A 14,856-nucleotide genomic window follows, 5' to 3' on the forward strand; every position below is an offset into this window, starting at 1 on the left:
TGTACACATTGGCTTTGTGGCAAAAAAAAGCACAACAGCATCTCTTCCACCTCAGGCGACTGAAGAAGTTCAGTATGGGCCCCCAAGTCGTCAAGACCTTCTACAAGGGCACCATTGAGAGCATCCTGACTGGCTGTATCACCGCCTGGTACAGGAAATGCACCAACCTTGATTGCTGGGCACTGCAGAGAGCGGTATGGACAGCCCAGCGCATCTGAGGATGTGAGCTTCCTTAGATTGAGGATACTTGGAGCAACAGGTGCAGAAAGAAGGCCTGGAAGATCATTGGGGACACCAGTCACCCCAAACATAAATTGTTTCAGCTGCTTCCATCTGGCAAACGGTACCGCAGCATTAAAGCCAGGACCAACAGGCTACAGGACAGCTTCTTTCTACAAGCAATTAGTCGTTTAAATTCACATGTCTGTACATTTCAACGGAGTCATAACGCAAAGATTTTTACTCCTTCATGTTGTGGGATGGATGTAAAATTTAAATAAATACCAACCCCTTTCACCCCGCTTCTTTCTCCTACCCTACCCACTGCACCTGCTCATTCCCGTCACACTCCCCCCCCCCACTGCTCCCATCTGCCCTCTCCTCCTCCCTTATTTGATTCTATGTTCCCCCTTCTCTCTTACCAGGTTCCACCATCTGCTGCCCGTCGCTGCTTCCACCTATTACCTCCCAGCTTCTGTTGCTATTTCCACCCTTCCCCTGTCCATTTGCCCAGCTTCCCACCTATTTCATGCCAGCTTTTGCTGCACCCCACCCCCTTTATACCAACTATCTCCCCTCTACTCTTTCAGGTGAAGGGTCTTGACCTGAAAGGTTGACTGTTTATCTCCCTCCACCAGATGCTGCCAGACCCATTCAGTTCTTTCAGCAGCTTGTATTGTTCCTGAAGTTGCAAAAACCTTCCTTTTAAAAAGGCTTAGTTTACACATAAACACTTCTCCAGGATGTTTTATTTCATTAAAGTACATGTATTAGGATGAACTACTCTGAAGTTGCCCATAGTACTGATTCAAACCTCAGTATCAAATGTAGAGAAGCAAAGTGCATTCTAAGAACTAGGACATGAGAAGTCTCTCCAAATTATCGTCAAAGTTATACCAAGGAGCTACCAATTTAGTTCTTGTTTCAACTTACACTCTGATACCAAATGAAAAGATTAGAACATAAGAATGTATAATTGAGATTGCTGAGAGAACAATAATTAAATAATGATTTACATCCTTGAACATTTCTAAAAAGAGATACAAAAAACAACTTTTAGTGATAGATTATAAAGTATTGCTCTGTCCCGTGGTATCAAGGACTTTAGAACTTTAAAGCCCATTGCTTAGTGCAAAACTTCAGTTAGTTTCCAGTTTCGTTTAAGACACATGTCCTGACTAAGGCATCAGTGACAGCATAAGGGTCACAATTTGCAGATGGCCTTCTGTCTTCAAAGTATCCACATTGATCTTGTCCGACCTGACGTGGGATTCTGATGCTGGCCCCGCGGTTTGCTATTCCAGCCGAGAAGTCATGGATACTTGATGTTTCATGTAGACCAGTTAGTCTTCTGGAATTGTCCTTCCCCCCAGATGGATCATATCTGCGGATGTGGTGTTGGTGTCTCTTACTCAACTTTTCAATCGCTTCTTCAATGTACCTAAACATTTAAAGGGTTAAAGGTGAGCCAGTTTAGTCTTTCAATCTTGGATCTACATCAGAGTGAGTCGACTGTCATTGGCTAAATCAAAAATAGTGACACATCAGCACACAGGAGGGAAAATGAAAATCTGGCTTGAGTGGTGCCACAACAACAACCTCTCACTCAATGTCAGCAAGACCAAGGAGCTGGTTATTGACCTCAGGAGGAGGAAACCATAGGTCTATGAGCCAGTCCTCATCGGGGGAATCAAAGGTGGAGAAGGCCAACAACTTTAAATTTCTCAGTGTTATCATTTCAGAGGATCTGTACAGCGCCTAGAAAGTACGTGCACTTATGAAGAAAGCACGACACTGTCTCTACTTCCTTTGATGTCTGTGAAGATTCAGCATTATGTCTAAAACTTCTATAGGTGTGTAGTGGAGAGTATACTGACTGATTACATCATGACTTGGTATGGAAACACCAATGCCCTTAAATGGAAAATCCTACAAAAAGTAATGGACATGACCTAGTCCATCACAGGTAAAACCCTCCCCACCTTTGAACACATCTACATGAAGCATCCACAATTTGACAAGTTAATTGACAGCAGACACACCCCTTCAAATGGTGGACTTTGACCAGCCGGTCCCTTAAGCATTCACTCTCCACCTGTTCTGTCTCTTTCCTTGGCAGCCACACAAAACTGATCCAAACTGGCTTGAAACCTTGGTGCCATAGATTCACCTTTCTATTCTGATGAACCCTTACCTCTGTGTTCTACACCTGCCCAAGTCAGCTGCAGCTGAACTTTCAGTTAATGCCTTTGTAACCTTCAGACTTGTCTGTTCCATGCCATCTTGGTCAATGTCTCCCATCCACTACATAATGTACTGGACTGGGTGGGCACAGGAGTACGTTCAGCCAGAGACTCATTTCACCGAGATGCAGCACGGAGCGTCATAGGAAGTCATTCCCGCCTGTGGACATCAAACTTTACAACTCCTCCCTTGGAGGGTCAGACACCTTGAGCCAATAGGCTGGTCCTGGACTTATTTCATAATTTACTGGCATAATTTACATATTACTATTTAACTATTTATGGTTCTATTACTATTTATTATTTATGGTGCAACTGTAATGAAAACCAATTTCCCCCGGGATCAATAAAGTATGACTATGACTATGTTCCAAAACACTTTTTCCCAACCTCCTTAGTTCTCCACGCCAATTCTTTCTGTCATCTACTGCGACTCATTGAGTGTAACAAAAAAATTCTTTTCATTTTCCAATTCCTTCATGACCACATCCCCATATCACTTCAACCTTCCTAGAAGATCGGTGGGGTGGGGGAAATTATGCTCTTCCAGCTCTGGGTGACTGAGTTCCCACCATTCCACTGAGGCCAGCTAATACTTCAGCTGCCACGGCCCTAAGCTTTGGAATTCCTTCCACACACCTCCTCCGTCTTTCCTTAGGACTCTTCAAGTAGGTACAAATAGGCTGAAAATCATCCCTGAAAGGTTAGTAGGAACACAATGTTAGAAGGTGCAATGCTTTTCCAGTTTACACAGAATCCATGTATCGGCCTGGTCGATCCATGCTGTACTCCCTGCCTGGAAAACTTAATTCCCAAGGTTCTTCAGGTGTGGCCCTTCTTGGGCTCTGGATACAGCAGCACAACTTCTATCATTTGGATATAAGCATCAATGTTCTGTGAGATTAAAACAAAAACTCTTCAGGGCAATTGAAATTTTGCTACAACTATACAAAGGGAAACCATCTGAAGAGCTTGGACTCAGTTCTGGACCCATCAACAGCTATCATTTTCGGATCCTTTTGTTTTGTGTTGCCTGGGCGTTGACCCTCTCACCAACACAAGTTCTCTCTTTCTCCCTCATAATTTAGAAACATAGAAAACCTACAGCACAATACAGGCCCTTCAGCCCACAATGCTATGCCAAACATGTACTTACTTTAGAAATTACCTAGGGTTACTCATAGCCCTCTATTTTTCTAAGATCCATGTACCTATCCAAGAGTCTCTTAAAAGACCCTTTGTATCTACCTCCACCACCGTTGCTGGCAGCCCATTCCTCGCACTCACCACTCTCTGCGCAAAAAACTTGCCCCTGACATCTCCTCTGTACCTGCTTCCAAGCACCTTGAAACTGCACCCTACCGTGTTAGCCATTTCTGCCCTGGGAAAAAAATCTCTGACTATTCACACAATCAATGCCTCTCATCATCTTATACACCTCTATCAGGTCAGCTCTCATCCTCCGTCACTCCCAGGAGAAAAGGCCAAGTTCACTCAACCTATTCTCATAAGGCATGCCCTCCAATCCAGGCAACATCCTTGTAAATCTCTTCTGCAACCTTTCTGTGGTTTCCACATCCGTCCTTTAGTGAGGTGACCAGAACTGAGCACAGTACTCCAAGTGGGGTCTGACCAGGGTCCTATATAGCTATAACATTATCTCTCGGCTCTTAAACTCAATCCCACGATTGATGAAGGCCAATGCACCATATGCTTTCTTAACCACAGAGACAACCTGCGCAGCAGCTTTGAGTGTCCTATGGACTCGGGACCCCAAGATCCCCCTGATCCTCCACACTGTTAAGAGTCTTACCATTAATACTATATTCTACCATCATACTTGACCTACCAAATTAAACCACCTCTCACTTATCTGGGTTGAACTCCATCTGCTAACTCTCAGCCCAGTCTTGCATCCAATCATTGTCCCGCTGTAACCTCTGACAGCCCTCCATACTATCCACAACACCCCCAACCTTTGTGTCATCAACAAATTCACTAACCCATCCCTCCACTTCCTCATCCAGATCATTTATAAAAATCACGAAGAAAAGGGATTTAAATATCTCTCTGAGATTCACTCACAACCTCCTCAGTTCCAAAGCCCTCAAATCTACCTGGGTAACTAAAATCCCTCATCCCTAGATACATTTTAGTAAGACTCTTCTGCACCCTCTCTATAGGGTATGGTACAGATACTCACATTATACTCAGATGGAGTATTGTGTTGGGCTACTGCTTTTAAGATTTATCACGACTTTCCCTACTGTCAATACTTCTAAAAGAAGTCTATGTCAATGAGCAAAGCAACCCCATCCTTCACCTGGGGAAACTCAAGCAGCAACAGACACCAAAGTTAAAGAATTAAGATCATCTCACTTGAGTCCCCCTGGTTTTCTCATAGCCTCAGTGCTGAAGTTGGCATGGCATCCAGCTCCATTCCAATTTCCAGTTACTGGCTTCGGATCAAATGTGGCCACAACCCCAAAGTCTTCACAAATGCGATGAAGGATGTATCTGGCCATCCATAAGTGGTCTCCCATTTCAATCCCTTCGCAGGGCCCCACCTGAAATTCCCACTAGGATGAAGGACAAACAAATTCATGGTTCAATCAGACGCCCAGAGTAAAATAAAAGGGGCTTTGAGTAATCCATGAATATCTTTTTACCTGTGCTGGCATGACTTCAGCATTGGTTCCTGAGATCTTCACTCCAGCATAGAAGCATGCTTTATAGTGAGCTTCCACTATATCTCTGCCATGGACCTTATCTGCTCCAACACCACAATAGTATGGTCCTAGATGAGACAAAATGATTTGTACGATGTAAACAATTAGTGTGAGCTTCTACTAGATCTCAACCATTGACTTTACTTGCTCCAACAATGCAACAGTAGTGCTAAAAGTGGCAAAGTGACTTGTACAATGTAAACAATTAGTGTGGGAATTGTAACAGCTCTAATTATGTTATTTTAGAAATGGTCAATACATGTTCGTGCCTTTCCACTTTCAGATTTATATAGCAAGCAGCTTTACAAACCAAAAGATATTTCCTATTCCTGTATGTAAACTCAACCTCCCAGGCAAATTGTACATCACTTACCCATTTTAAAGGAAAATTGCAAACAGTAAAATTGAGTTAACTAGCAGTTTAAGATATTATAACTGCCAAGTTTCTGATTGCCTGTTCAAATACAAACCATAGCTACACTCAGGAGGTTCTAAAGATGAGGTGGACAGGTCTGGGGGGTGGCAGAGTTTTTCTCTCTCTTGGTACTGGACTACTAATAAAACAACTTTCTAAGCACCACTGTCAGAGCAATACAAAAAGTCCCAAACAATTCTCACAGGTACATCATCAAAGAAACATTGGTATTGAAGTTCCACACAGAGACACAAGGCAAGTGGCTAATAGCTTGGATAGGGTGCCTTAAAGATGCAATTGAAAAGAGGACAAGGTTGGAAGGAATGAAGGAACTCAGAGGTTAGCACATTGCCCACTTGGACATGGTTATGAGGACAGGAAAGGGCAAGTCTATTGCAATTTTAAATTTCTCATTTCAAATCGTTACTTGGCTAGGATCTAGTACAGGTTGACGGGAAAGGGGTGGAGTTGAGGTTTGGAGATTGGGCAACAGTTTTCAATGGCTGCAGGCTCACAGGAATCTGGGGATTGTTGATATAGTTGAGCCCGACAATGACAAAGGGATGGGCAGGATCCTGTGTGACAGGGGTGGGACTCATCCACTGCTGTAAGCTGGAGTTAGCTGGACTACATAAAGATAAGGAGAAAAGGAGAAGGAAATGACCCAACACTGGGTGACCATGATCTAATGCATCATGCCTACCATTTACAATTATCTTTACATAATTTCATGTAGTTGTTGGGAAAAATTATCCAACTAACAATAACTTCAGGTGTGGCGCACTTTCTGAAGCAAACTGCAATTAAATAAGCAGCTTTTAGACAACCAAATAAATCCGATTTAGTCTTTCCACAAATATCGGACAATAACTGTGAGAGTAAACAATATTCGGGATATAACTGTAAGTTGTGGACATCCATGATTTACAGCTGACACTGAGTGCATGGGACAATCAGGTGACCCAAGAAGACTAGAGAGCTCACCAAGTGAATTTTAAGAAATCAAGGAAAATCCTGCAGATGCTGGAAACCCGAAATAAATAATTTCAGTGGGAAGAGTAGCAGAGCTCATGGTGTGAGATTTGTAGCACCTCGTTGTTGATCAGAACTGTGGGCAGCATTTCCAGGGTCTCTCCTTGCCCACTGACACGGAAGCTGCAGCCAAGACTGTGTTCCCATCTGTCCAGAACAATCCAATGACCTGCAACACACCGGGGTCTCCAAGTGCTGACAGCCACAGAGTTGCAGTGTGCCCTTCAACCCATCACGTCAATGCCAACCTTTTTGCCTAAATACACTAATCCCATTGGTCTGTACTAGAACTGTATTGTTCTAGGTCTTGTCTATTTTTGTGTCTAATTAAATGTCCCATAAACATAGTGAATGTAACAGACTACACCACCACCTCTGGGAGTGAGTTCCAGAAACAACCACCCTCTGTCAGGGCAATACAACATGGATACAGGCCCTATGGCCAAATCAGTCCGTGCCAACCACAGTGCCCACCCTGCTAGTCCCAACATTCTGCGTTCAAGAAACATGGGCTGAAGTCCTGCTCATCCATGTTACCTATCCAAGTGCTTCTTAAAAGATACTATTGTATCTGCCTCAACCACTTATTCTGGCAGCTCATTCCATTACCACCTTCTACACGAAAGAAAATGCCCCTCAGATTCCTTTTAAGTCTTTCCTTCTCACCCCAAATCTATGCCCCAATAGGTTTGGATTTCCCTACTGTGGGAAAAGAATTTATGGAAGTCTCCCCTCATTGTCCCACTTATTGTCAACAGTTTTGGGCCCCTCATCTCAAAAAGGATGTGTTGTCATTGGAGAGAGCCCAGAGTTTCCTGATTGGTCAGGGCATCAAAGGATATGGCAAGAAGGCAGGTGCATGGGGTTGAGTGGGACCCGGGATCAGCCATGATGGAATGGTGCAGCAGACTCGATGGGCTGAATGGCCTAATTTTACTCTCATGTCTTATGGCGCCATGCTGCAAGGAAAGAATGCCTAGTGTGGCCAACCTCTCCCTATAGGTGAGCCCCTCTATTCCTGGGATCATCTTTGTAAATCTTTTCTGCACTCTTTCCTATAACAGGGTGACCAAAACTGTCCACAGTACTCCAAACAACCTCTAACTCGCATACTTAATGCCATGGCCGATGAAGGCCAGCATGCTAAATTCCACCTCTCTGTCAACCCTTGATGCTGCTTTCAATAAATTATGCACTTGTACTCCTAGATCCCCCTGTTCCCTTACACTTCCCAGTGCCCAACCACCCACAGTACAACTCCTACACTCCATCACCAAACTTTTGACTTGCCAAACTACACTACCTCACACTTCTCTACATTGAAATCTATTTGCCACACCTCAATCCACTTCCCTAACTGATCAAGATCCTACGATAACCTTATTCACTATAAGCAACATCTGCAAACCTACTGATTGAGCCTTGTGAATTTGCATTGATAACATTTACACCAATAACAATGATCCCAACACATGGCACGCCACTAGTCCCCGGTCTCCATTCTGGGAAGCAACTTCCAACCACCACCTCCTGCTTCCGTGTCAATTTTGAATTCACCTATCTAGCTCTCATTGGATTTCATGGAAGCTAACCCTACGGACCAGCCCTTGTTGAAGGCTTTATGAATGACAAAATAGACAATATCCACTGCCCAAACCTCATCTACCTTTTGGTTGCCACTTCAAAAAACTAATGTCAAAACTCTGATATTCTGTGTCCCAACCTATGAGGGCAAGCATGCCATATCGCTTCCCCACCAGTCTTATCGAACTGTGTTGCCCTTCTCCAGGAACTATGCACCTGGATAGAGAGATTCTGGCATTCAGCAACATTCCTACCACTTACTGTAAATATCCTACCCCCATTTATCTCTCCAAAAATGCCTACCACCTCACACAGGACTGGATTAAATTCCAGCTGCTGACAGCCCAGTCATTTTCTCAGAACGTCGACAGCACATCACAGATTTTCACATCAGATCAATAACATTACATCAGATGTACAGCATCTGTCCACCCTGTTGGATGCAGTCTTTCATTGATTCTCTTATGGTTCTTGGATTTAATGAGTATGCTCTCAAGAAAATGAATCTCAGGGGTGTACCATAGTGACATATATGTACTTTGATAATAAACTTACTTTGAACAACACAGGCACAAAATTGTAGTAAACTTTTAATCCACTCCAACGTCAATCTAACCCTTCCTTCCCTCAGAGTACAGCGATCTATATTCTGCCGTAACCTTAGAGAACCTTCCTAACTCTTTATAACTCCACCAATATTGCATCATCGACAAGCTTATTAATTAAACCTCCTACAGGAATATCCACGTTATTAACATATAATCAAACAATAAATTGTGTGGATAGTCAGAAGCTTTTTCCCAGGGCTAAAATGGATGCCACAAGAGGACACAGGTTTAAGGTGCTGGGCAGTAGGTACAGAGGAGGTGTCAGGGATAAGTTTTTTTTTAAACGCAGAGAGTGGTGAGTGTGTAGAATGGGCTGCCGGCAACGGTGGTGGAGGCGGATACAATAGGGTCTTTTAAGAGACTTTTGGATAGGTACATGCCGCTTAGAAAAATAGAGGGCTATGGGTAACCCTAGTAATTTCTAAGGTGGGGACATGTTCGGCACAACTTTGTGGGCTGAAGGGCCTGTATTGTGGGGTAGGTTTTCTATGTTTCTAATAAAGGTATCTGTACTTACCCCTGGGGCACATGACAGGTCACAAATTACTTAACAGGATAGTAACCTTCCACCATTGCTGTCTACCTCCCGTCACCAAGCTAGCTTTTAATCGATATTAGTCTGTTTGTCTTAATGTTCAGGACCAACCTTGTCCAAAGAACCAGAATCTGGTTTATTATCATTGTCTTATATAATGTGAAATTTGTTATTTTGTGGCAGTACAGTGCAAGGCATAAAACTATTATAAATTACAAACCAAATAGTGCAAGGGAATAATGAGGAAGTGTTCTTGGGCCATTCACAGATCTAATGGCAAAGGGGAGCCTTGCTAAAGTGCACGTCTACTACCCTACCTTCAACAATGGGGCTCTGTAGATCTTTAATTGTACAAATGCAATTCTGTTCCAAACCACAGACTGTATCATGTCAGACTCACTCAAAGTTCAATATTAAGACCATAAGACTATAAGATACCGAAGCAGCATGAATCACGGCCCATTGAATCACGGCTGATCCAATTTCCTCTCTCACCCCCAATCTCCTGCCTTGTCTCCTATCCTTTCATGCTCTGAGCAATCAAAAACCTATCAACCTCTGCCATCAATATATCTAATGAATTGGCTTCCACAGCTGCCTGTGGCAAAGAATTCCACAGTTTCACCACTCTCTGGCTAAAGATAATCCTCCTCATCTCTGTTCTAAAAGGACATCACTCTATTCTGAAGCTGTAGCTTCTGGTCTAAGATGCCCCCAACATAGGAAACATCCTCTCCAAATCCACTTTATCTAGGCCAACATTCGATAGGCTTCAATGAGGTTACCCCTCATTTTTCTGAATTCCAGTAAGTAAAGGCCACAGCCGTCAAACAGTCCTCATATGACAAGCCTTTCAATCCTGGAATCATTTTTGTGAACCTCCTTTGAACACTCTCCAATGTCAGCACATACTTTGATAGATAAGAAACCCCAAACTGCTTACAATACTCCAAGTGAGGCCTTGCCAATGCCTTATAAACCCTCAGCATTACATGCTTGCTTTTATATTCTAGTCCTCTTGAAACTAATGCTAACTTCATACTTGCCTTCCTCACCACAGACCAATCTGCAAATCAACCTTTAGGGAATTCTGTACGAGGACTCCCAAGTCCTTTTGCTTTTGCACCTCTCCACTTAGAAAATAGTCTATGCTTTTATTTCTTCTACCAAAGTGTATGACCCACTTCCCAATACTGTATTCCATCTGCCACTTATTTGCCAATTCTCCTAATCTAAGTCCTTCTGTAGCCTCTCTGCTTCTTCCAAACTACCTGACCCTCCACCTATCTTCTGTTCATCCACAAACTTAGCCACAAAGCCATCAATTCCATCATCTAAATCACTGACATATGACACAAAAAGAATAGGTTCCAACACAGACCTCTGTGGAACACTACTAGTCACCGAAAGCCAACCAGAAGAGGCTCCCCACTCTTTGCCTCCTGCCGATCAACCAATGCTCTATCCATGCTAGTATCTTTCCTGTTAAACCATGGGCTCTTAACTTGTTAAGCAGCCTCATGTGTAGCACCTTGTCAAAGGCCTTCTGAAAATCCAAGTACAAACATCCACCAATTCTCCTTTGTCTACCCTGTTATTACTTCAAAGAATTCCAACAGATCTCTCAGGAAAGACTTTCCCTTGAGGAAACAATGTGACTACAGTTTCACAAAAATTTTCTCTCTAGTAGTGGTAACTTCACACACTCCATGATCCCTGACACCTGAAACTTCCACTATACTGCTAGTGTCTTCTACAGTGAAAACTGATGCAAAATACTTACTTTGATTGTCTGCCATTTTCTTGTCCCCCATTACTACCTCTCCAGCATCATTTTCCAGTGGTCCAATATCCACTCTCATTTCTCTTTTACGCTTTATGTATCTGAAGAAAGTTTTTGGTATCCTCTTTAATATTGCTGGCTAGCTTAATTTGTATTCCATCTTTACTTTCTTAATGGCTTTTTTAGTTTAAAAGCTCTCTAATCCACTAACTTCTTACTATTTTTTGCCCTATTATACACCATCTCCAGCTTTTATGTTGCCTTTGACTTCTCTTGTTAGCCACGGTTGTGTCATCTTGCCTTTAGAATACTTCTTCTTTGGAATGTATATATTCACTCGTGATGCACAAGGAGGAGTCCAACAAGTTGGGTAGCATCAGAGTGACTGTCACGGGCCACTGGGTCCCTATTTATTGCTCCAGATTCCACCTAGCTATGTCCCCTTCAATGTTCCTCATCGATGTTCCCCTCCTTTTCCACAAGCACAGGTCAGGCTAGACTTTCAATCCAAAGTTCAAAGTAAATTTATTATCAAAGTACATATATATCACCATAAGTAACCCTCAGATTCATTTTACAATACATCCAATAACCATAACAGAATCCAATGAAAGACCACTACTTTCAACCAAAGTAGAAAAGACAACTATGCAAATACAAAAATAAAGAAATAATAACAACAAATAAGTAAGCAATAAACATCCAGAACCTGAGATGAAAGAATCCTTGAAAGGGAGTCCATAGGTTGTGGGAACATTTAAGTGATGGGGCAAGTGAAGTTATCCCCTTTGGTTCAAAATCCTGATTAAGTGATCAGACAGATTGGTGAGTATCTGAAATTGGCTTATTGTTGTCACGTGCACCAAAATACAGGGAAAAGCTCGTCCTGTTCATGAAGATCATTGAGGAAGAATAAGGTAAACCAATAAGAGAATGCAGTATAAAATTGAAAGCGCAGTGCAGATAGAAAATAAGGTGCAAGATTGACAATATTTTCTGAAGAAAATCATCTTTCAAAGTCTGACCTTGCGGGGCGGGGAACCCGTTCTTCGGCCACCCGTATGGATTCCCATCGATGCCTAGTATGGTGTACTCCTGCTCCAAGCCGAACCAGGGGCGATTCTCCTTCGCCAGCTCCATCGACTCGTTGCACGTGTGTCTCAGGTTGCTTTCTGCAACACATTCGATGGTCCAAATTGAAATGCCACGCACGGTTCACACGGGGAGAGGAGGTGGGGGTGACGGAACTGGAACCGGACTTACCTGCCGGCGTGCGGTTATACTTGAGCACTTCGCAGAGAACCAGTTTGTTGGGATCCAGGGTGAAGGGATCTCGGAAGATGCGGGCCGGAATCAGAAACATGTCGCTGTTGGAGCCCTCCGACTGGTAGGTGCTGGAGCCATCGAAGTTCCACTCCGGAATGTCTGATCGGGAGGCGAAGACACAACAAAGTGAGTTGGCGTCCTGTGGGAATAGCGGCACGGCTCGGCCCGGGCTCGGGTTATACTGTACCTTCTAGAGTGGTGGGCTCGCACTCCAGGGTCCTTGTCTTGGAGCGCAGCCCCTCTCCGGTCCCGTCGATCCAGACGTAGGTGACCTGCACCCGGCCGCGCTGAGGCAGCCCCAGGTAGTGCTCCCGCACCGCCTTGTTCAGCCGCGAACTCACCGCCACTGACATCCTGGGCACCCGGTCAGGCAGCAAGCACCGAGAAACGGAGAACGACGCCGGGATCTTCCAGCTCACACGATGCCGGGCTCTCTCCAGGAACCGCGCTTTAAGCCGGAGCCGCAAGCACGGGTGACGTGCGGCAGGGTGTGTCACCTCACCGGCAGCAGGGCACACCCCCGGGGCGGGACACTGAGGGTTCGGTTGGTGGTGGTGGCTGCAGACGAGAAGGCGGGGAGGAACAGGAACAGGGGAGAGAAGGAGGGGGCAGGATGGTCGGGAAGGGAAGGCGGGAGTGATGGCATGCAGATTGGAAGAGGGTGGGAAGGGGTGAGAGGGCGAGGGGTGCACAAGGCAGGAAAAGGGGATGGCCAGCGAGGATAGGGAAGGGGCTGAGCTGGCCTTTCTCTTTCCTGTTCATTCCATTCCACCATTTAATAAGATTACGGTTTCTAACCGCAACTTCCACTCGGCGTTTCCACCTTCTGGCGGTGACCACACCCTCATCGAGAATTCATCAGTATCTGCTGTAAAAAAAAATTGACAAAGAGTCCACAACAACACAAACAAAGCGCTGAAGGAGCTCGGAATGTCAGGCAGGACTGATGAAGGGGCTCTGTGGAAATGTCAGCAGTTCATTTCCCTCCATAGGTACTCCCTGACATGCTGAGTTCCAACAGCATTTGCTGGTGTTGCTCAAGAATTCCAGCATCTGCAATCTGTCATGTTTATTTTCAGAGTCTGTTAGTGCTGCCCTGTGAGGGCAAGTGTTCCAAAGTTGCCCATGCTACGTCGATCAGGCCTCGCCTACGGCAGGATGGAATTGTTGGTAGGAACTAAAGCATACGTATTGTTGAAATGCCAGCAATTGTGAAATGTTTCGTTGAAAAAACACGTACATGTATTAATATGCAAAAATAACACATATGTCCAGCGGGTAATTTTTGCTAAAAGACTTGAATGCATGATAACACTTGCCTCACTGACACACCCTGATACAGTGGTGTCAATAAAACTACCTCTCCTCCAATGTCACAAAAACAAAGGAGCTGGTTGTGGACTACAGGAGAATTGGAGACAGGCTCACCCCAATTGACATCAATGGATCTGGAGTTGAGAGGGTGAACAGCTAAAGTTCCTCAGCATACACATCACCAAGGATCTCACGTGGTCTGTGCACACCAGCTGTGTAGTGAAAAAAGCACAACAGTGCCTCTTTCACCTCAGACGGTTGAAGAAGTTAGGTATGAGTCCCTAAATCCTAAGGAATTTCTACAGAGGCACATTTGAGAGCATCCTGACTGGCTGCATCACTGCCTGGTATGGGAACTGTACTTCCCTTAATCCAGGACTCTGCAGAGAGTGGTGCGGACAGCCCAGCGCATCTGTTGATGTGAACCTCCCAATATTCAGGACATTTACAGCGACAGGTGCATAAAAAGGGCCCAAAAGATTATTGGGGACCCAAGTCACATGAACCACAAACTGTTCCAGCTGCCACCATCTGGGAAACGATACCGCAGCATTAAAGCCAGTACCAACAGACCCTGGGACAGCTTCTTCCACCAGGCCATCAGACTGATTAATTCATGCTGACACAATTGTATTTCTAAGCTATATTGACTATACTGTTGAATATCTTACAGTACATACTATTTATTACAAATTACTGTGATTTGCACATTCAGACAGGGAGATTTTTACTCTTCATGCATGTGAAGGATGTAAGAGATAAAGTCAATTCAATTCAATTCCATTCCATTCTACACAACGTTGTTGACACCACACCTGAGTTCACTGCAGATACTGGAAATCTGGGGCAACACACACAAAATGCAAGGTTAGCTGTCCATTTCTCTCCATGGACTCTGCCTGAGCTGCTAATTCCGTCCTGCATTTTGAGTACCTGAAGTATTGAAAATAACTCTTATGTAAAATAAGGATTCTTGTCAGAAGTCACGGTGCAATGACATTACTAGAAAAAGGGATGATCTCCTGAAGAGCTAATAAAGGGAGCCAGATAAGAAACTGAAAAGCAGGA

At 44.2% G+C, this 14,856-nt stretch overlaps 1 protein-coding gene across 1 annotated transcript; it reads right to left on the bottom strand.

The window, feature by feature from the left end:
- Positions 1-933: 933 nt before the first annotated feature.
- Positions 934-12,966, bottom strand: LOC140186427 (glutamine synthetase-like). The gene is made up of 6 exons (XM_072240698.1): positions 12,662-12,966; positions 12,412-12,573; positions 12,174-12,320; positions 5,132-5,259; positions 4,842-5,041; positions 934-1,660 (listed from the first exon to the last, which is right to left on the bottom strand). The coding sequence occupies exons 1-6, from the start codon at positions 12,825-12,827 to the stop codon at positions 1,363-1,365; spliced, it is 1,101 nt and encodes a 366-aa protein (XP_072096799.1). The 5' UTR covers positions 12,828-12,966; the 3' UTR covers positions 934-1,362.
- Positions 12,967-14,856: the final 1,890 nt, after the last annotated feature.

This window comes from Mobula birostris, chromosome 22 (assembly GCF_030028105.1).
Source record: "Mobula birostris isolate sMobBir1 chromosome 22, sMobBir1.hap1, whole genome shotgun sequence".
Classification (NCBI taxonomy): domain Eukaryota; kingdom Metazoa; phylum Chordata; class Chondrichthyes; order Myliobatiformes; family Myliobatidae; genus Mobula; species Mobula birostris.